Source organism: Jaculus jaculus, chromosome 4 (genome assembly GCF_020740685.1).
Source record: "Jaculus jaculus isolate mJacJac1 chromosome 4, mJacJac1.mat.Y.cur, whole genome shotgun sequence".
Taxonomy (NCBI): Eukaryota; Metazoa; Chordata; class Mammalia; order Rodentia; family Dipodidae; genus Jaculus; species Jaculus jaculus.
Genome location: NC_059105.1, coordinates 151,557,975 through 151,581,202, shown reverse-complemented (window position 1 = coordinate 151,581,202; position 23,228 = coordinate 151,557,975). Strand labels below are relative to the sequence as shown.

Below are 23,228 nucleotides of genomic sequence, written 5' to 3'. Positions count from 1 at the left end.
CTCGAAAAACAAAACAAAACAAAACAACAACAACAAAAAAAAAGATGAGCCTAACGTAAACTATACTGAATCATCACTCAAGGACAGAGATAGAAGTATTGATTACATATTTTGAGACGCCAAGAAATCGGACAGTTAGCTTTTGATAATAATTGGTCTGAAGCTCCTGCAGCAAATATGAGCAAATCTGCTATGTAAGTTAGCCTTTCTTGCTCTTTGAACGTAGTTCTTAAAGATTTCTGCACATATCAGGATTTTTCTAAACACCATTTGTTTCACCTTGATTATTGATGATGGACATTTTCATTTACTATTTAGTTCCTGAGTGATTAATTTTTACTGAATTATACATCTTAGTTTTCTGAACATCCACTGAAAATTAAAATCAAACATTTTTTGTGGCATTGCTTTCTTTTTTTTACTGCCTAAATGAAACACCTTCCAAAGCCACTTAAATAAGCTATGAAGTGTAGGTCTCAGGGACTGTGGAAATCAGATAATGACAACAAACAGATAACTTTTAAACATTTATTAAATAAGAGAAAATAGATATATACATGAGGAAGACAAGTCAAGCCAGGCATTTTTTTCTCTTGCTTCATAATTCAACCATCTATATTTTAGCCTTCCTTCAAAAAGTATTTAGTTTTTCTCATTGTTATTTCCTCTCTTTCTCTCTCAATGTGTGAGTGTGTGTGTGGGTGTTTGTGTGGTGAGGTGTAAGAGTGTATACACCCATGTGTGCCACTACAAGTATGTGGAGGTTAAGAGCAACCCCAGTGTTTCTCCTACTTCTACCTTCTGCTGAGGCTGGGCCTTTCTTGATGCTGCTGTGTGTTAACTTTCAGTTGCTTTGGGCTCCTGCTTTCCTCTTGCCTTCCATGGGCCCTGACAGTGACAGAACTCAGGAAGCCAAGCAAGTGCCTTTGATGACAGGGTGTCCCTCTACCATCTTTTTGGTCTTTTAACATTTTGTTTCCAAACACAAGTATGTCCTCCTAAGCAGGATTATTATTGTACTTTCTTTCCCCTAACATGGCCTTAGCTAGATATTAATATCTTCTAATGAGGAGCTGACTTCTTGACATTTCATACTATTTTATAGCCAGCCAGCATTTTTTTTTTCCAAATTTAGGTTCAATATGTAGTTATTCCATAAGTTGTGCTCTTCTGAAATAACATTAGTTAAATCCTCAGTCTTTTTCTGTGTATTTCTTAACCTCGTTTCATACCAAATTCTGTTCCTTTTTCTAGACTCATTTTACTTAACACATTATACTCATTCCTCAGAACATAACATAACTATTACATTTAGAAAGTCCCACACTATATTACAGCTCTCAGAATACCCTTTATTTATCTTCTGTAGGACTTAAGCAGTATAATATTCTGGCAAAATTATTTGTTATTAACCTAACACCAAACTTTAAGCTTCATGAGGGTCAATTCAGTATTGCACACTAAGAATAAAGTACAAACTATGTTGAATAACTTAAAAACTAATTACTAACACTCATCACTTTCTATTTTCATATACATTAATGCCATCTAGGCTCAAGAACAGAAGAAAAATGGTTTGCCATTGTCTCTTTTGGATGAAATTTTAATGTGGCATCAGAAAACTAGGAGATATAACTCTCAAGGACTTAAAAGAGAATCTCTAAAGATATCCCAAATGGAGTGATAAGATTATTTAAAGGTGGTATACAATGGTGACAGATACAGTTTGGCTCTAGACACTCCATAATCTCCTTTTAAATTAAACATTAGGTACACTGACCAGTCTCACTCATCTACAGCACCTAACCTGAATCTACCCAAGATGCCTTACATACCCAGCAAGCTTCTCATGGACTAGACAATAGGGTGGCTGGGAAGGGAAGGGAGGGGAAGGGGGAGGGAAACACAAATCTAGACCCAAATGTATATGTACCATAAAATTCTACATCCTAAAAGGCAGACCAAATGTCTGAATCTTCACCAGGCCCTTAGAGGGAACACCTGACCCACAAGACACTGGAGAGGGTATGATGAAGACTGACCTTAATCTTCCACAGCCTCTCTCTCTCTCTCTCTCTCTCTATCACTTTTCTCTGTAACTCTTTTATATTAGTTATCTTTTTCTTCTTTTTCTTAGTGGGCACTGACCTGTAACTCCCAGTACCAGCATGTGGCTATCATCCACAATGAACTTTTTATCAGAGAACCCTACAAGGTTTCCTAATAGAAAGACAGATTTCTGTCAGAGTACTTGATGACCCACCAAAGATTGCTGCTGAAGATACTTTATGCATTTGACACAAGAAATGGAATGCCATGGCTGGAAGCTGGAAGAGAGTCAGTCCCCAGACAGTCAGTGCATTTAGTGCCAGAAGGTGCTACATGGGCGACTGGAGGAAAATGACCAATATCTGTCCAAGCAACCCATGGTCTCTCCTACTTAGCAGCAAATAACCTTCCATGATGCTTACACAAATGCAATAGTGGCACACAGCCATGGTGGGAAACCAACTGCTCTTGATTTGGCTAACTGATCCCCTCAGTGGTACAGGACCCATAGCTGGAGCTCAGAAACAAGTCAGAAGCATATCCAAACATAAGCCTTCTCTCCACTATCAAGCAACCACTAATTGTGGGCTGCAAGAGGGCCTACACCTATTGAATTCTCTCTAAAATGTAAGGGTTATCTCATTTTTCTGGTGCTAACTCCCTGTCCATTGAAGAATGTGCTTCTCTTTTTCAGATAGATGTAGATCCTAAGGAGAGAGCCACCCCATCACACCTCAAAAAGGCCCTGGCTTAAACTTAGAACAATTGGCGAAACAAGCAAGGGTGCTGTTTTCTTGGTGAACTGGGTACCAGCACAAGGGTGAAGGAGAAGAACACAGAAAAATCAATTCCTACCAAATTAGATATCCAGAGATCCAGAGGCGCCCAACACCTCATCACTGAAGCAGACCAAAAGTGAACCCAACATGGCTCAGGGAAATTTTGCGAAGAGGGTGCAGAAAGAATGTCAGAGCCGCGTGTTGGGTCATGATATGCAGACATTTATCCTACCCATGACTGTGGGCTGACTCCAGAATGCACAAACCATATACTTCAACAAGGAGGCGCCAAGGGGATGGGGTAGGTAATGGATGATCCTAATAATGGTACCAAATTGACTGTATTCACTAAATACAAAGCTAATTAATAAAAAAAAAGAAAGAAAGAAAAAAGAAATGGATGACTTACAAATTGTGTTATTATACATTGCTACTGTGACATTTCTTCATTTTCACATGAACAATTCTTGAAAATTTGTGAACTGGAAAATTTCAACCACAAAGAAAGAGGTCCTTCTTGGTATTTCTTAAAATTATTACAAGAAAATATTGTCTCATATTAAGGGTAGCATATTTTGTTAAGTATATATGTGGAAATATTTTTATATTACATTAAAATAAAGTTAAATAGAATATGATTCTTGGCTACCATTTTAATTTAGAAGAAAGTCAAAGTAATAATATTCATTTATAGCTTTCCACAAAGATATATTTTTAAATGAAATTTTAAATGATATTCCAAAATGTATAGTCTCAATATGTGGGTACATTATCTTACTCAATGTTTAATATATTTCTCATATAGTCTTGCTCTTTTATGAATTATTTCATTCTTTTATGAAATATCTGAAAGCATTTTTTTTTGCATTATGTGAAGTAGAGAAATAGACTAAAAATACTCTTTCTTTTGTAATCTGAGAATAAAAGGCTGCTATAGGTATATAGGAAATTATGTAAATGTATTTAAATGTATTCATTATTTAAAGTGATATTTTTATTCCCAACCAATTTATTTACTTTTATTGCTCAGTAAGTTATAGTGGTAGTTGCTTGTGTTATTGATTAGTTGGAAGCAATAAACCATGGAAGTAATCTTCCAATACACAGGAACATAAGACCCTCATGGGCCTTACACTGAAAACTCACTGGACAATGTTTTATACCAACTAAAGGAGAAGGGTGAAGAAAAAGGAGAAAATAGGAGTTCCATACTGGATGGCTATAAGTGAATTCAGTGATGTTCAGTTTTCTAAATGAAGTGGAACATTGCTTAATAAACACAAAGACTATAATTAGCACTATTAGGCTTTGTTTTATTAAGTGTATTTCTGAATATTTTCAGGGAGTAGATACGATATGTTGAAATAGAAATTCATATCCAAATTTTTGGAGTTGTTAGAAAAAGTTTACAGTTTTCTTGCTATACAGTTCATAGGTTCAAAAATGTCTTTAAATTTGTTCTTTGAAGTAAAGGTTCTCAGAAATTTGCAAAAATAAATTTAAGGAAAGATCCTGTATACAATTTGCTCCATCACCTCCAATGTTTAGATGTTAAGTACACAATTAAATGTAGTACAACATGAAAACTATAAGTTGACAATAAAACAATCAATACACAGGCTCAGGTGTGTGTTTCTATGCATTATATCATACACATAGTTGTGGTGGTATGTCAGGTGTCCCCCATAAACTCATGTGTTTTGGGAGCTTGGATCCCAATGGATGGCTATTTGGAAGGTGGAGTCTTACTAGAGGAATTGTGTTACTGGATATGGGCTTTGCAGGATTATCACCAGCCCCTCTTGCCAGAGCTTGCCGCATTCTCCTGCTGCATGTTTCCAGCTGCTGTGGCAAGAAAGCAATGTTCAGTTTCTGCTCATGCCATGCTTTCCCTTGCCATCATGAAGCTTCTCCCTGAGACTGTAAGCTAAAATAAATCTTTTCCTCCCATAAGCTGCTTTCTGTCAGATGTCAGCAACATGGAGGTAACTACAACAATAGTGTACTGTAATATACCAGAGTCAGGATAGATCACTGTTAACATCACCACAGGGCTCCTTCCTGATACTACATAGTCATGTCACTCTCTTCAAATATGTAACACCTGATAACATCTTATCCGTTTTGTAACTATGTAATTGTGTTATTTAAATAATATTAGCTTAGTAGAAACATATGGTACAATTTTTTTTTGAGATGACCTTCTGCTATCAGCATAGTACCTTTAAGATTCACTCGAGACATATATGTAGCAAGATGAATTATCTTAATGTTAAATAGTAGTCCAAAACTTAATGCTAAATAGTATTACAAAAAGACTGTATGCTTGGTTTTAATACTATAGGTGCTGTTTGACTTCATGGTATGAACTGAATTGTACCACCCCTTTAAATTCACCATCTCAGAATGTATTATCTTTGGTAAATAGGACTTTAGAGACTGATTAAGACAACATTAAGTTCTATAAGTGGGCCTTGTTCACTAATAGATGACTATATAAGAAGAAAATTTTAGGGAATTAGACATAAAGAGAATGTGCATGTAAAAACATGAGAGAAAGTCCATTTTCTTCTTCTTCTTAATATTATTATTTTAATAACACAATTGTTGATTCTGAAGACAGAATCAAACCTGCTGATAACTCAGCTTGGACTAGCTGGAATAATTATGAGGAAACAAAAATCTCCACTTTAATGTTTTTTAAAGGGAAGCATGGTTAATCATGTCGTTAGAACACTTTCAAAGTATGAATTTGAATTGTAATAAAAATAACTTAGTATTCACTTTACTTGACATTTAAAAAGGGATGATTGCATAAGTGGAACAATGGGACTTCAATTCGTTTTACAATACTGCATAGATGACATCCATTACTAAGTCATACAGGCTTGTTAAGAAATATTGGTACAAGATTATATTGAAAGTCTAAGTATAACTTAGAGAGAAGCATTTTATCTTAGCCATAAGGATTAGAACTAGTATCAACAGTATATTCCAGCATCTCTCCCATGGTGGAGGACAAGAACAATAAGAAGACTTTGCCCGGAGTATACATTAGTCACGGTTGTAGTATATCTGCAGTGAATACAAGCCTCTCAGGAATGTAATGCAGAACAAGTTGAGAGTCAGATTTGAGAGAACAGCCATAGGACTTACCATCTTGATCAGTGCTCACTGTAATAGCTGTGAACTGCTTGGGAGTAAAGCTCAGCTCAGACACTCCATTCGTGGCTTCTATTTCAAAGGTGTAATTCACATGAGACACAAAGTCTAGCACTACAACGGAGTTGTTGATCAGGCCTGTATGCCTTGGGATGAAGCGCAGTCCTCCACCACAGTCCTCACACTGGCTGGTGTCTAATCCACATTTCTTACAGATGACACTGTATGTGAGATCTTTTCTCCCTCCTGTGTCACTTGGTGGACTCCATTCCAAGATAAGGGCTGTTTCATTGATGTTAAAAATCACATTCCTAGGAGCCGAAGGTGGCCCTACAGAAAAGAAATTAAAAATAAATATATGTGTGTAGGGCAATGAATGAATCATGGTTATTTAGTGTCAAATCAGCTGATCTACTAAAGGTATAACTACAGTTAAATTTGTTTACTGAAAACTATGTAGCAAAATATGTTTGGAATTATTTAATGACATCAAATTAAACTCATTAATTTGATTACTATTTTCACAATTTGAAAAAAAAAACATAGTAGATAAATACTCAATTCACTGTTCAGTTGTCTCTCAGTCTTCATAGCAGAACTGCTGTGTAGATAAAGACCAACTCATTACATTTGAAAACCAATCAGAAACTGTTTGCCAAAACATTGCAACAAATGAGCATGAATTTAGGGTTGGAAGTTAACTCAGAGGAGGGGGAGAAATGGAAAATGGAGGCAGTAAAGACCCTTTCCCAGAGTCGTGGGAATTTGATCTAATAAATGCGTAACATGATATTATGGCAGAGATAAAAGAGGCCATATGTAAGAAGCTGCCACCTGATTTTTGTTTATCTAGGTGAAGTCCTTTAAATGAGCGGTGTTCTTCACAAAGACTCAATCAATCCTGTCATTTGTTATCAAAGTTACTTAGACTCACTTGTTCGCATGTTCTCATGGAGTGTGTAGACATCCTTTCTCTTAGTTTTCTATAAGGCTCTACTACATAGGGAAATTAACTTCTTTTCATTAACACAGCCTTAAAGCAAGGCAAATCATTTACACTTCCAGAGTTCCTCGGATCTCAGTGTCTATCATTCATTAAACAAGTATTACCTGACAGTCTACTCCATCCCAGTCCATGTGAAATACCACAGAATTTGTTTGCTGTGAGAATAATGCTTATGAAAAGTATTTTGAAAAAAAATATAGCTTACTGTACGAGTGACTGAACAATGATCATTTCTGCTATAACTTAGGCTATATTTTAAAATATCTAAATCAATTTCTTAAATTTTTGTTACTAAGTTGATGTGCTAAGAGAAAGGGAATTTTGAGACATTCTTGACTAGGAAGAAATTCAAGCTATATAATTAGGTTTCTTTTGAATTTCAAGCTATCATGATTTATTCATTCTTCAAATAAATATTATGTTTGCAATTACTATGTGGCAGATACTCTGCTTAATATTATGAATAAGTGACTATCTTGCTTTGTTGTGATGTACATTTAATGGAATGGCAAGAAAAACAAACATATTCAAACAAAAAGTTCAAATGGTTAGACATACAATTCTAGAGATGCAAGGGTGGCAGTTTAAATAAAAGTTAGCAGCAGCTCCACTATATTACCTAACATCTTGAGCATCCTTAGGAAATACCAAAGAGCAGTTGCAGAGTGGTGCAAAGACTATTAGGAGCTAACAATATAGAGTTTTAAGTCAAGAAAGATCTTGAAAGATATTAAAATGGCAGAAAAGCCTGGTGGCAGAGTGCAGAGGGAGAACTCAGGAGTGTGTGTGTGTGTGTGTGTGTGTGTGTGTGTGTGTGTGTGTGTGTGTCTGTGTGTATATACTTGTGCATACATGTCTCAGGGGACATGTGAAGGTCAATGAATTCAGGGTATGGGTACTTGTAATTTATCTTATTTAGAGTGGAACCTCTCTTCTTGTGCTGCTATGAACTCTAGATTCACAGAGCAGCTGATTTTCAAACTTTAGGATTCTCCTGACTCCATCTCCTACTACCTTGGATGTGGTTGGGATTTACTCGCACTTCTGCTAGCTACATTAGGTTTCATGTGGGGTATGGAGATCCAAACTCTCCTGGCTGGGCTTGAACATCAAACACTGAACCATCTTCCTAGCCTTCATTGAATGCCTTTTCAGGGCAAGGAAGAGGCAGAGTAATTCAGAACAATTAGGCAAAATGGAATGTTTTGGAACTTTACAGTGTTTCACATATGAAAATGAAGTATATTTAGAATATTCTGGTTGTAGTGTTATGTACAATCTGTGAAGAGAGGATATACCAGTGAGGTCTGTTGTAAAATGTCAGAGTAGAATACTATTAGTTACAAATATATGTGACTCTATGCTGAATTTGAGATAATGAAACATGTTATGTTTTATTTTTCCTTTCTTTTTTATCGGTGAGGACCTGATATCAGCAACCTCTAGGGTAGGACCTAGAAATATGATGAGTAACTTTTTTAAAAGGTTGTTGAGTGTCTTGCTATAAGTCACTTTGTGTTCCAGAAGGCTTAAATATGTCTCCTTTCAGGCACAAGTTATGAAATTATAAACTTGAACACAGGGACAGATGTGCTTTTTCACTTCCAACCTAGACTTATGCCTGCAAGATAAAAATTTATTATACCATAATAATGCCTTCCTACAGAATGACATGTTTTTATTGTTGGTCTACCCTCTATTTATAATAAAAAACATAAATTATTATTCACTTATATCTCCACAACTAGGAAGAATGTTATCAATTATTTTGTGGGTGTTTACAAGTATATAATTTTCTGCCTGGAGACACTTAAAAATTTAAAAAGAAAATAAAGATACCTTTCTTACTCAAGGGCTCTCATACCAATTTGCATGGTGATTAAATAGCTTTTTAATTGCTATTAAATTATGCCAGCTAAACTGTGATTTCATGCAAATATTAAGCTGTAATGACATGCACTGAATCATTTACTAAGACTTAGAAAGTTGAATAAACGGAGACAATTAATTCTAATCCTCAGATTCAAATAAATTATGTGTCACTGGGCTTTTATGAATGGTGCCTGATTACTTTGTTATTGTTTATAAATTATACAATGATTATGTGGTACATAGTAAAAATTACGACAGAAAAAATGTTTTTTTTTTTTTTAGACAACTGTATTGAAAACTCTTAAGGAGTTCCTATATTTACTTTTTTTCTCCGAGGAAAACAAATAAATCACCTTCAAGGGAGGGATCATCTCACTCTCAACCTGCAGACTGACTTTACAATCAGAGGGCAATTACTATAATCTGTGGTGATGACTTATAACCCCATCGTATGAAACAATCTTTACATTAATAAAGCACTACAGCTTGTGATATGATTTTCTACTAGTGATATGATTTTCTACTCGTGTTCCTTCCAGAAAACATCTTTGTGCTAGGATTTGAATTTTCACTTTATACTTTTTAAAGCATAAAGGCCCAGTGTTGTAACATTACAGCTCACATGATGACTTTGTTTCCTTCCTTCCCACGAAAGCATATGGTACCCCAGGCCTCATCTTCCTTCAAGCACAGCAGAGACCAGGTATGTTGCAACTTTGTTTCACTGTAAGATTTCTCTATGAAAAAATAGGCATGATTGTATTTCTCCAAGTGTCTCTGTAATATCTTTAATCCCACATGACATTGAATAAAAATGAATTCAGTGCTCAAATAAGATTCTTCTGGCAGATTGAGGCTGAAACAAAATAACACAATTTGCTTCACTTTATTGACTCTAATATTTCCCCCAAATTGGTTCATGGGATCTTATTATTTCCAAGAAGCATCTGGATAAATACCAACATTCCATAGAACACCCTCAACAAAGGCTAACCTAGAAAGAAAGCAAGTTTAGGTCTGGAGCGATGGCTTAGCATTTAAGACTTTTGCCAGCAAAGCTATAGACCCAGCTTGAGTTCCCTAGAGCTACATAAGCCAGAGGCATAAGGTGTCACATGCATCTGCAGTTTGTTTGTAGTAGCTAGAGGCCCTGGTACACCCATTTTCTCTCTGTATTTACCTTCCACTTTCTCAAATAAGTAAATTAAAAATGTTAAATAAAGAAAGAAAGCAAGTTTAAAGGTTGCATTTCAATTTTACACATGATGTACTGGGGCTTTATAGGTCATGCTTTGTTAACTTATAAAGGGGTCATTTTTCATGTAGACTGAAGAATGATTATTTACATATTAGTTCTATGGCTAATGATGGCTTTCCCTTGCATTTTAGATATCAAGTGCAAAAACTAAATTAGAATCTTATGGTTTTTATCTGAAATATCTCCCAAAGGCTCAATGCTGAATGCTTTGTAATCAGCCTATGGTGATCTGGAAGGCAACTTTATAAAGCAGGATCTACTTGGAAGAAGTAGATCACTGCAGATGTACCCCTGAAGTGGATATTGGAACCCTAGCCCGTGATGAGCATGAAGTGAACTGTTTTGCTCCATCATGCTCTCCCCACTATGGTGTCCTGCCTCTTTACTGACCTATAGAGATGTGTCCAAGCATGCAGCAATTAAAATCTGAACCATTGCACCCAAATAATTCCCCCATTAAGCTGTTTGTCTCAGGTGTTTTTTTTTTTATCACAGTGACAAAAAGCTGACAAGCACTAAAATGTATGAAAACCTCAAGTTCTAAAGTTGTGTTACATAAGCTACATTTTACCAGTTCTTAAATTACTAACATTATGAATATAATAATTAACAAGAATATAATTATACAGTTTCCTAACATAAATCAAATGTATTCCAATTTATAATTTTCTAAATGACAGGCAAATAGCTCTGTGGTTCAAAGAAACATTAAAAGAACCCATTGAACCAGCTATAAATGCTTACATATATGCTATAGTAAATGAGTGCAGTTGTAATATTCACTAAAATTACATACTGGGCCATGGAAAAATTATAATCTTAGATTATGTTGTTTAATAAATTATGTTTTCAGATCTCCATATGGACATAGTTTTAAAAGTCTTGAATCTATCTGAGTACCCTTTGCAATGTCACTACTAATTTCAACTTTTATATACAATAACATATTTATGGTAATGTGCTTCCTTCATATTCATTTTTAAAATATTAATAATTTATTTCTTTGTAACAGAGAAAGAGTAACAGAGAGATAGAAAGAGAGAGGCAGAGAAAGAGAAAATAAAACAAGCGTGTCAGGACCTCTTGCAGGTGTGAAAATAATCAGACAAATGCACCGCTTTGTGACTTATGTGTTATTTTTAATGTAGTCAATAGGAGAATCTATACATAAAATCTTATATTCTAAACTATTTTTCCTGTGCTTAAAAAAATATTTTCATTAGATATTTATTTATGTGGAAATGGATCACAACCACAAAACTGCAATTTTAACCCTGGCATAAAGAACTTTAGCTGGATGTGTTAGTTAGTGCGTGCCTTTAATCCCAGCACTCAGGAGGCAGAGGCAGGAGGCTCTCATGATGATTTCAAGACCACCTTGAGATGACAAAGTAAATTCCATCCAGGTCAGCCTCGACTAGAGTGAAACCCTACCTCCAAAAACCAAAAAAGAAAGAAAGAAAGAAAGAAAGAAAGAAAGAAAGAAAGAAAGAAAGAAAGAAAGAAAGAAAGAAAGAAAGAAGGAAGGAAGGAAGGAAAGAAAGAAAGAAAGAAAGAAAGAAAGAACTTTATGACCATGTTGAAATTAAAATGGCCGATATTAAATACAGCACTTATTTGAGGATGATGCAGTTACTAGTGATGATATGATAGCTTATAATATAACTGAATTTTCTTAATGTTATCATATTACATTCTGGATAAATGGAAAATTTTGTGTGGGATTGTACTATAAAAACAAACTGTGGAAATGAAATATGAGAATGAACTATGGGCATACTTCCAATGTACTTGACATGTAACTTCTCTGAGAATATTCCTGTGAGATACTTTTTTAGCTAATTACCTGTCATGTAATTTGCCTTGAAGTTAGTCTTACAACCAAGTTCTCTGCTCGCTTAAAATAATATAACTAGGTTTCCTCTCCTTTAGTTTACCTTGGTATTGAATGACACAGACGACCAGTATTGGCAAAACATGTTAAAAGATGCTGACTGGCCAAACTAGCTGGCTCAGGACCTTCGTGTATTCTCTTGACTCTCCTCCCATTGCCTAGGGTTTCTGCTTTGCAACTGGTCCTGCGTGGGTGCTTGGAATATTTACTCCAATCGACATGTCGTGTAGCAAGCAACTTTAACCACTGAGTCAGCTACTCACCCCTTACTTTTTGATTTTTATATATCTAAAATGTTTTATAATAAAATTCTAAAAGTTTGCCAATATTACCCCCAAGTAACAGCTTATAAATAATTTACTTCAGAAAATATTCTATGAATTTAAAAATGCTATTTGTCCAATTGAATATTCTAAATGTTTTCTACTTCGTCATTGTTGGTCTTGAAATGATGCCAATTTTTTCTCTTTACCACCAAATGTAAACAATATAAGAAATATTTTTATAAATTTTATGAAATAAGTACCTGATATAATGAGTTAAATGATGTTAAAGTTGGCTTTACTTGTTATTTAATCTTTTAAGGCTAAAGGATTTGCTTTTGTCTTTAGGATATCTCCTCTCAGTTAATTCTGTTCTTCAACTATGAAAAAATAATGAAGTATGCTTTTAAAGGAAAAAAAAAAAGATGCTGACTGAACTTCTGCTATGCACTTTGCCCGGCTACCTCCATGCCTGGCTGTTCTGACAGTATGTACATGTGTGAGATATGTTGACTACATGTTGGAAGGAATGGGTCTTAGGAGTAATAAATTACCCACAGTGTAATACTTGCCACTTGTGTGTTGCTGTTTAGAGATGTACAATGAAAATGTCACAGAGTTCTTGTCAGCAGAAGGAGAACCCACAGAAACATCAGACGAGCAGCAGAAAAAGCAGGTTCACTCTTGGTTTAAAGAAATCCAAGAGTCAGTTTTCCTTCCTTCAGGCACTGCTCTAACCAGTGGCTTCCCCACACTTAGTTAAACAAATCCAAGAGCTAGTTTCTATAATTTCAGGACAAGGCATCAATTGGGAAGACTTGCAAACTAATATTGAAAATGTATTTTATATGTTTTCTTCAAAGTATTGTTAAATATAAATTTTCAAAGTACACAAATTAGCAATCAATTATCTTCTTATGAAACCCCATCAAATGATATTAGAATATCTGAATAATTTTATTCATAGAACTGTAACTTAGAATATCTAAGTAAATACTTCTCAGAATTCAGCATGATGTGCATTTTATATCTTTTGTTTCTGACATCACAGGATGAATTGCTTCTCTTCAAGCTCAAAATTCTCCACTTACTTTCAATTGCCTAATTATGCCTAAAGCTAAGACTTGCTATCAATAACTGTTTTTAATAGCACCATGAGTTAGGAATTGACTAATTATTTTAGGTTTTATATTATTTTGACAATATATAAAGACAACAAATATAAGTGGGCATACCAAGTAGCTTTCATTTGTAGATTAAACTCTACAATTTCAATTTTGTCTACAAGAGATCATAACCAGGCATGGTCCAGTTTTAGTCTCTCATTCCTGCTTTCTATATCTTTAATTGCTTTGGAATTATTTTCCTGAAGTGCTTTTATCTTCTTCTATCTTACAGAAAATCCTTATTCAGATTTATCTGCTGTAGCTATTCTGTAAAAACTCCTTGCTGTCCTCAGAACTGATCACTTTATGCCTTAAGATGTGTATTAAAAATACAAGTCTGGGGCTGGAGAGATGGCTTAGCAGTTAATCGCTTGCCTATGAAGCCTAAGGACCCCGGTTCGAGGCTCAATGCCCCAGGACCCACATTAGCCAGATGCACAAGGGGGAGCACACGTCTGGAGTTCGTTTGCAGTGCCTGGAGGCCTTGGCGTGCCCAATCTCTCTCTCTGTCTGCCTCTTTCTCACTCTGTTTGTTTCTCTCAAATAAATAAAAATAAACAAAAAATACAAGCCTGTTTTACATTCATTTTATTCCATCATAACCATGGTTCTTAAAAGTAGTTATTAATAGTGCCATTGCATAGAGAATGCTTGTGCTACTTTAGATTTTGCATTGAATTATTTGCATTAAGATTCCCTTAGCTTTGCAACCAAGCACTTTAACCACTGTGACTTAGGAACTAGCTTATACTGCTCAATGGCTGCATGCATGCCATGTAGTAACATGGCAGCTTCCTTACATGTAAGTTATATTGAGAACATATTTTGCAATACTTCCAAGATTAACCAGTTTTTGAGGGCCCAGTTTTACCCAAAGTTAATATGTGCTTTAAGTAAAAGAATTAATGGAAGGAAGGATTTTGTGTGGTCTTCCAAGAATTGTATTTCAAATAGCGCAAATGTTCACAAACATTGGAAACCAAAGAAATCTAGGTTATGATCTATGTAAGAGTTTGCTCTTATTGCTTATGGATATATCTATATGAAATAAAAATAATTTCAACTGGAAGATTTGAAAAATTTAGGTTAGCTAACAAGATCTAGAGAAAAACAGGAAAATACGAATTTTGTTCATTGCCCTGCAAGAAGGAATAAAATTTTACACAAAACTATAATGTAGACACTAGAACTTTGAAAAGTTAACATTAATACCCCTAAAATCTTATGCCATTGAATATGTCCATAATTGTTCTCAGGAGAATTCCAAAAACAATAATCATTAGCTTCTCTTTTTTATCATTAGCTTTTCTTATCAGTACAGAAAAAATTCAACTCAAAATCAGAAAATCATAAAAATTTCAAAAAAAATTTAGAAATGTATTACAGCTTGTAATATAAAGAATAAAATGAGGGCTAGAGAGATGGCTTAGCGGTTAAGCGCTTGCCTGTGAAACTTAAGGACCCTGGTTCAAGGCTCGGTCCCTCAGGTCCCACGTTAGCCAGATGCACAAGGGGGCGCACGCGTCTGGAGTTCGTTTGCAGAGGCTGGAAGCCCTGGCGCGCCCATTCTCTCTCTCTCCCTCTATCTGTCTTTCTCTCTGTGTCTGTTGCTCTCAAATAAATAAATGAAAAATTAAAAAAATTAAAAAAAGAATAAAATGGAAAGATTACAATGTAAAAGCATAGAAATTTTTTTAAGACAAAAAGTGGGAAGCATAGTTGATGTTTGGTCTTTTGATTGAAATAGCATTCAATTTCCTTATTACCATGAAAAATGCACACACCTGTATTGTGTCTTTTCTGTTTGAATTGGTACTGGAAGATTTATCGATTTAATGATCACTTATGTTATCTGCTGAGAAAAAGTCCAACAAAAATATGAATCAAGTGTATATGATTCTAACTCATACCACTGTGGATTTTGTTAGCTTTGTTTTGATCATGTAAACATGTAATCAAATGCCTCATGAAAAAAAAAAAAACAGTTTTTTATAACGTTTTTCTTAATGCACAGCCAAATATCTTGTCTTCCCATGTGATACACAATGACAATGATTGAGAAGAAAGGCTAAAACTTCAGTTTACTTTTGCTCTAAAGCTACCTTTGTGAAGCATTGCTTGTTTATTGTTAAAATAATTGGCCACTTCAGAAAGTCGTTATTCTCTTCACTCTTATTTTGGGTGGAATAAATAGTGTTTGTAGAGCAGCCAGGGAGCAGATATTTTTCTCTTTGCTGTTCTAATCAGTTCTAATCTTCCTGCATGGGGAAAAGATGCACTGCATGACTCGGCTCTCAGAAGTTGCCTTAATGAGCAAGTGCTCATTCTGGGGAGTGTCTTCTCCAGTTCCCCATAAGGAATAGAGAACTTCTACTACTGAGTCATCTGAGAAAACAAGTTCAGAGTGTGTGAAACAGACAAAGACACAAGAGACACATTTCAACATTTCACTTTAGTGTCTTTCTAATTTTTGACATATCACATAGTTGGTACAAAAGATTATGATTTTAGTAAACAAAGTAAACTTAAATGTGCAAGAATTTTTTTCAATTTGTCAATATTTGGACTATTGCAGAGATTCTAATTTTAAGGCAAAGGAAAAAAGAGAACACAAACTTTGAACTTGGATGTTTTTGGACTGATGTTTAATTAAGGATCTTGTATTAATAATGCACAATGTACACCTTTAATCCCAGTACTTGGGAGGCAGAGGTAAGAGGTAAGAGGATCACCATGAGTTTGAGGCCACTCTGAGACTACATACTAAATTCCAGGTCAGCCTGAGCTAGAGCGAGACCCTACCTCAAAACACCAAAAAAAAAAAAAGAAGAAGAAAAGAAGAAGATAAGGAAAACAGACAAAGTATGTTTGAGGAAGAAATTGTACTGAGTGTACTGAGCAATAAATCTGGTATTGATAGGTTAAGACTTAAATGATTCATTTTGCCACTTATCAAACATTTATGCCCTATTTTCCAAGTTCATTATAAGTAAGGAGGATGCAGCTTCTATAGAACATCACTGACTCCATGGTCCTCACACTGTAGTGGGGAATAATGACAATAAGGAATATAGTAAGTGTATACCCAGATAGTGAATTTTCAAAAATGGGGTATAGTATAAAATACCTAAAACATGATCATACATTGAAGGGCCAGTGGGATAGATTCTGAATTTCAATAGTCAGTCAGAAAAAATACTGTTCTTAATAGCTAACATTGAATCTCTCAAAGCATAAGTATTATAGACACACACACACACACACCACATGCACAAACCTTACAGGCAGAAAGTTTTAAGTAGAAAAAAAACCCTGTCACCAGAGATGAGATCAAGTTGAACATGGATGAAGTCCAATATTTTGCAAATAGAGGAAGCACAGTACATACAGTCTGATGTGTGGGCAGACTCCTGTAGCAACTACAGATGGTCATATTCTATATCCTTTAGATTGGAAGTCTATGGACCTAAGATAACAATGCAGAAATATACAATATGAGCATCATTGCTTTATGATGACACTTGAAGAGATTGTGGGGTAGAATGAGAAATTGACAAGAGTTCACTGAAAGCAATGGGAGAAAAGGCAATACCTCGAAGTGTAACAAAAGTGAGGAACCTTAGTGGCAACAAATAAAACAGAAAATTAAGATGAAATGGAGACTATAGTGTATCAGATTAAATGGAAGTATATTCAAGAAGTAGAGCTCCACAGTATAGAAAGCTATGAATAGCATGGTGAGATATTTCTAACACAAAATAGAAAAGGAGACCTTTGGTGATTTTTTTCTTATACAGTTGCTTGGAGTTGAAGGAGCCAAGTTTAAAAAGAAAGAATAGCAAAAGTCGGGATGTTGGAAAGGGAAAAAGCAATGTGAAGAAAAACCACAGTTCAGAAGACCTTTTCAAAGGTGTCTACATTAAAGGAGAGAGAAGTTGAACTGAGAATATGCATGTTAATAATAGAACTTTTAATTTGTCTTATGTCAAAATTCAGAAGTGAAAAGAAACAATGATAGCAAGGCCCAACACAAAACTGAGGGAGCAGCTCACCCTCTAGTGTAATGCCTCTTATATTTTGAGGCATTAACATTTTTTAAGCTCTTAACCATTGGAAGTACCTAAAAATCTTTATGTGAAACAATCATGTCTGTCTGTCTGTCTGTCTGTCTGTCTGTCTGTCTGTCTGTCTGTCTATCTATCTATCTATCTATCTATCTGTCATCTATCTAAAATGTCTTGAGATCATGAAATAGAAAAACACATAAATGTCTGCAAAGGCAAAGAGGTTTTACACTTTACACTCTTATTGGTAGAATAGTATAACCCATTGCATAAGAAAATTTTCAGTTGCTGCTTTAAGGAGGGCAATTAAGGAAGAGGGTTTCTTATGATTCTTAAAACTGTATTATTTACTTAATCACCAATTATTGCCATCTATTAAATTTTCCCTTTACTGAGTCATTTAATGGACAAATGTCTGATAAATTTGCAACAAAAACAGAAATATATTCAATCAGGTATGATAGTACCTGGTTGTATTCCTACCACTCTGAGAAATGTGAGGAAATATGATCATATAAAAGCAGTACCACGAGGCCAGGATTAATGGTACAGAATTTTGGAGGCATCTTGAATTAACTGGTAAGAGTGTCTAAAAAGAAATCATACATCAAAACCTGAGTTATGTCTTTCCTTGCCACTGATAGGAAGGGAATAATCTTTAGAGTTAAACACTTTCCTACTCATCTTCAAGTATTGCTTTCAATGTGAACATCAACAAAAATACCAAAAAGGTGATAGGATTAGTTGTTTATACTATACAAATTTTGACCCTTAGACAATATACTGAAAAGTATGGAAGGCTGGCAACTCCATAGGGACAGAATCTGGTATGTAAAAGAATTTCTGTTTACTTAAATCTGGCTGTAGTTTAATGAAAAATGGACTTACTGTCTTGTTGGTTTCGGAACCTCAACAACTTTGTATCTTAGTAGACATGTCATCGTCCTCTCATTAAATACTTTTATGACCTCTTAACTTGTCATTTTTCTAATTTTTCTATTCCTCATAATCCTCCTTTTTTTAATTTTCAGGAATAATGTTGATTCATAATTAATGACCTTTGCTTGCTTAATCAACAAAACAATAACTGCTAGGTTTACCAAGTACTGAATAAAATTCCAAAAGCAGTATTGACATAACATAGATTTGAAGATGTAAAAATTAATATAACTTATAAAATTGCCCTATAAGTTCAGTATATTGAGTTTTATCCAGTTTATAAAAATACAAATGGCTGAGACTATGAGCCTAGAATTACAGTATAAATATAACATATTGAGCAGTTCTAACTTATCAGAAACTCTAAAAGTCAGGTGCAAAAGGACAATTTTCTTTAACAAACGCAGAGCATCTTCCACATGCAAAGCATTGCTTGTAGTTCTTTCTAAATCTAAACAATTTGCAGGGCAGCAGTACAGCAAAGATCACCTTGCCCATGTCTCCTAACAGACAAACACCAAATTCACTCTCAGATAAGCTCATTGTAAGACAGATGCTTACTAGGGCAATGTTTTGCCAGTGAAAGCAGTGAGTTCCTCAAGGAAGCAGGGAACAGAACCTTGAGAGGAACTTCTCTTGTGGCTAAAGTAGGAAAGTCCAGCTTGGCTGCACAGTTCAACTTTCTTTGGGTGCTCTTGAATTTGATTTCTGATGACAAAATAGGAGGCCAGCATGTGCTACGACAAAATGTACATCTTTGGCCAAAGATTATTTTAACATTTGCAGACATAAAGGATGTTTTGGAAAAGATAATCAACAGCTCTATTATGTAAGGAAAATTACATTTCTAGAGGAAATGTTGATTTCTGCAACACTTTTATAGTGTTTCCACAGAATACAGTGTGCTCAACGCTGCTGTGCTAAGGTGGCTTTTTGCCCCTTTTTGGTTGCTTTTCTCAGTGTTTCCTTTGTGTCTGAGAAAGACAGATGACCAGATCATTTGGGACACTAACATGATGAAGGCTCAGACTTCTCCATTCATAAAAGGCTTTATCTTTATTTTCAGTACTTTTCACATCCTATGTATTGCCCCTGAAAACTCCTTGTTTTCTTTGCTTCAGTTGAAAATTATATTTTATCCTGAATACTAAGATTTCCTTGGCCCCAGTATACCTCACATAGACATGTTTTTCTCTACTTAACCTGACTTTGTTATAGAGTCGAGTCACAAGTAAGAACTATGACATGTACCAAGAAAACTTCTCAATCCTCCTCAACAGCAAAAATAGGATAGAATTTCTTTTCTAAAGCTTGTTCTAAGAGAGACAGAGTTAGGTATTTATGTTTCTACTTCATCTAGATAAGACAGATATCATTTTAAGTTTTAATTTTTGATACCAAACATGAAATCACAAAGACAGAAAGAAGAAAGAATGAATGAACAAAAGAAAACCTTGTCAAAAATTTGTTTCATCCTTTAGCGGGACTCTGAGGCTCCTTGGGTCTGAGAGCATTGACTCAGTATTTGCACCTGCAGATGTCCCATGGGTAGCTCAGTAGGATAAAAGCTCAGCATCTCTGCTATCACTTTATATGTCTCCTCTGCTGTCTTAACTTCTGGACAACTCCTGCTCCCATTTGGCCCATCAAGTCATGTCCAGTGTTCATCTCAACCTGGTAATCCTCCACCTTTAAGGATGCAAACACCAACGTAATAGAAACATGGCTATTTTCAAGAGCTTTCAGGGTCATTGCAACCAACTGACTGTCTGAAACCAGGCTTAACAGCCTCTTGTTCCAGACTATCTACATGAACCTCAAGTCCCACATGGCTGTCAGCCTGCAGGAATTACTCAGTTTCATCTTTCTGATCTGCCCTTTTCTCCAGGCCTCAGATGACAAGTTCCACAGGGCCATGCACACGAAGGAAAGAGCAACCGGAATACAGTGTGCTCAACACTGCTCTGCTAAGCTGGCTTCTTGCCCCTTTTTGGTTGCTTCTCTTAGAATCTGGATTGTTTGTCGTCAGTACCAGAAAGACAGGGATAGATTACAGACCTCTCCCCCTCCAAATTCCTTCTCTGTATGACACTGATTGAATATGCTCCTATGTCACTGGCTGCTGTTACCTTTTCCATTCTGACTTTCTTTTGGAATAAGTCACTGGATCAGGTTTCAGGAATCTGTAGAGGTGGGCCTTGGCACTACTTCCAAGCTACTTTGGTTGATGTTGTCTTTCTTCTTCTACAAAGTTATTCCTCTTTTTTCCATATCCATTTACATTCCCCTTTTGACAGTCTAAAGAGAAGTCCATCTAAGTGGATAATACGTTCATTGCTAAATATTTCTTTTGACAAATAGAGCCTAGACCATTTAATTGCCTTTGCAATTACCTACTAGATCTTTAATTCTAAGGATATGTCTGTTAAAAAGAACCATGGGATCTAGTCCCAGGAAGTGAGGGTCCCATTGCCATATATTGGAGAAGAAAGGAGAGAGCCTGGATGATGAAGGCCCCACACAGCACTTGTCCTCCTGGATAGCTTCTCTTTGCCCTTCCTATATAAACCATTCTTGACCCCAAGTCCTGTGTGATAGAGCACTGCCCTTCTCACTTCTTTAGAGCCAGGTTTGGAATAAACTCAATTCTTTTCCAATAAGTCTCCTTTTCTTAGGACAGACCTTCAAGATGTAGAAAGCCTGGATTTTCTTTAGTAACAAGAATACAGGGCTGGAGAAATGGCTTAGTGGTTAAGTCACTTGGCTACAAAGCCAAAGGGCCCAGGTTAGATTCCCCAGGACCCAAGTAAACCAGATGCACAAGAAGGAACACACATCTAGAATTTGTTTGCAGTGGCTATTGGCCCTCAGCACTCTCTCTCTCTCTCTCTTTCCCCCTGGCTGTTTCTCTCTCAAATAAAGAAAAATAAAAAAAGAATATAGTCATTTTAATGATAAATTTATCATACATAAGTCATAAGGATATTCAGAACTTTTGTTTCCCAAATCTAGATAATTAAATTATTAATTATTATTTAGACAAGATGTTTCCATATATCCCAGGCTAATCTCAAACTTACAAATTTCCTGCCTTGGCCTTTAGAGCGCTGGTTTCCAAGCAGACACTGATTCTGACTTACACATTTCTATTGGGTCCTCAGGGAAAAATAATCAAAGTAATAATTTCCAGGTTATAATTTTCTGAATGAAAGAGTTACATGGCATTTATCATTAATAAACAAATGTTATATCTACTAATGAATATTTTATATTTTAATAACTTTATTTTACCAAAAAGTTGCAATACTACCTGTAGTGATGCTGCTAAACCTGTATACTATGCCAGTGTTTGAATCAGATGTTCCTCATAAACTCATGTGTTTTGAATGCTTGGCTCTGGCTGGTGGCGCTTCAGGAGTTGTGGCCTTGCTGGAAGTCATGTGTTGCTGGAATGAGCTATGTGTGTTATAGCCAGACCTTGCCAGAATCCAGCTCACTCTCCTGAGGCTTTTGTCCACCTGCTGTGGCAAAGGTGATGGTGAGCATCTGCTCACACCGTGATTTCCCCTGACATCATGAACTCCTCCTAAAGACCATCATCCATAATGAAAAGCAAACAACAAACTTTTCTCCCATCAGCTGCTTGGTGCCAGGTGCTTGATCCCAGCAATAAGAAGGTAACTATAAAAATCAGTTAAGTTAAAAAAAAAAAATGAGGGCTGGAGAGATGGCTTAGCGGTTAAGCGCTTGCCTGTGAAGCCTAAGGACCCCAGTTCAAGGCTTGGTTCCCCAGGTCCCACGTTAGCCAGATGCACAAGGTGCGCACGCGTCTGGAGTTCGTTTGCAGAGGCTGGAAGCCCTGGCGCGCCCATTCTCTCTCTCCCTCTATCTGTCTTTCTCTCTGTGTCTGTCGTTCTCAAATAAATAAATAAATAATTAAAAAAAATGAAACATCTACACCATTGTTTCTAAACATGTATAGTATATAATTCTCAACATATTTTTGCTTACATGAAATTTATTATAAGAATCGACTTTCTGGGACCAATTTATCTGGAAGGGCAAATTTTCACTACAATATTTTGTCTATGAGTTTAACTGGTCTTTTAAAATTTTAGAGGTGACATTTTATTTCAGTCTATTTTAGCAATGTATTAATAGTTTTACTTCTTTAAATGTATAGATTCTTCACAGTTCTCAAATAATAGAGGACACCAAGTCATTTAACTTCTGAGTGCATGCACTAAAATGACTCTCCCATTTAGAGCTCATATTTAATGGTCCCAACAAAAAATTGGAGAGAAAGTGAAAGGTGAAATGTGGTGAAAGCCCAAAGTACCTTCCTTTAAGACAAATGTCAAGGAGACTTAAGTTTTTTTTTCTGTATCTCATTTACAAAGACTTTAAAAGTTTCTTTGGAATTTACCACAATCGATAAACAGTATATTCCTAAATCAATATGCCTTGAAATGGCTGGTGGAAAGAACAAAGATTTAAGCTACCGGTTCTCATGTAGTCATAGAGTGCCTTAATGTCTTAGTGAAAGGTTTTAGTTAGGGCAGTTTTGTAGGGTCTCAAACAAGTGCTGAGGATGGTACAGCAAGGATCAGAATACGTTTTGAAGAGTTCACATTCACATCTACTTTATGAACATTTGAAGAGTAACTATGTGGATGGCTTTTTCTTTATTATCAAACTATACATAGTAGCAATGATACAGGATTTGGCATATTTCCTTTAGTTTTGAAACTCAAAGAGACCAGAAGGGTTGGAAAC

At 35.6% G+C, this 23,228-nt stretch overlaps 1 protein-coding gene across 2 annotated transcripts in view; it reads right to left on the bottom strand.

Annotated features, from left to right (window-relative positions):
* Epha6 (EPH receptor A6) overlaps nt 1-23,228 on the bottom strand; it is a 1,036,261-nt gene that overhangs the window by 619,202 nt on the left and 393,831 nt on the right. For both annotated transcript variants that reach the window (XM_004663307.2, XM_004663308.3), the window contains one exon: nt 5,985-6,320. In XM_004663307.2, the coding sequence (XP_004663364.1) occupies nt 5,985-6,320 (336 nt within the window). The remainder of the gene's footprint in view (nt 1-5,984; nt 6,321-23,228) is intronic.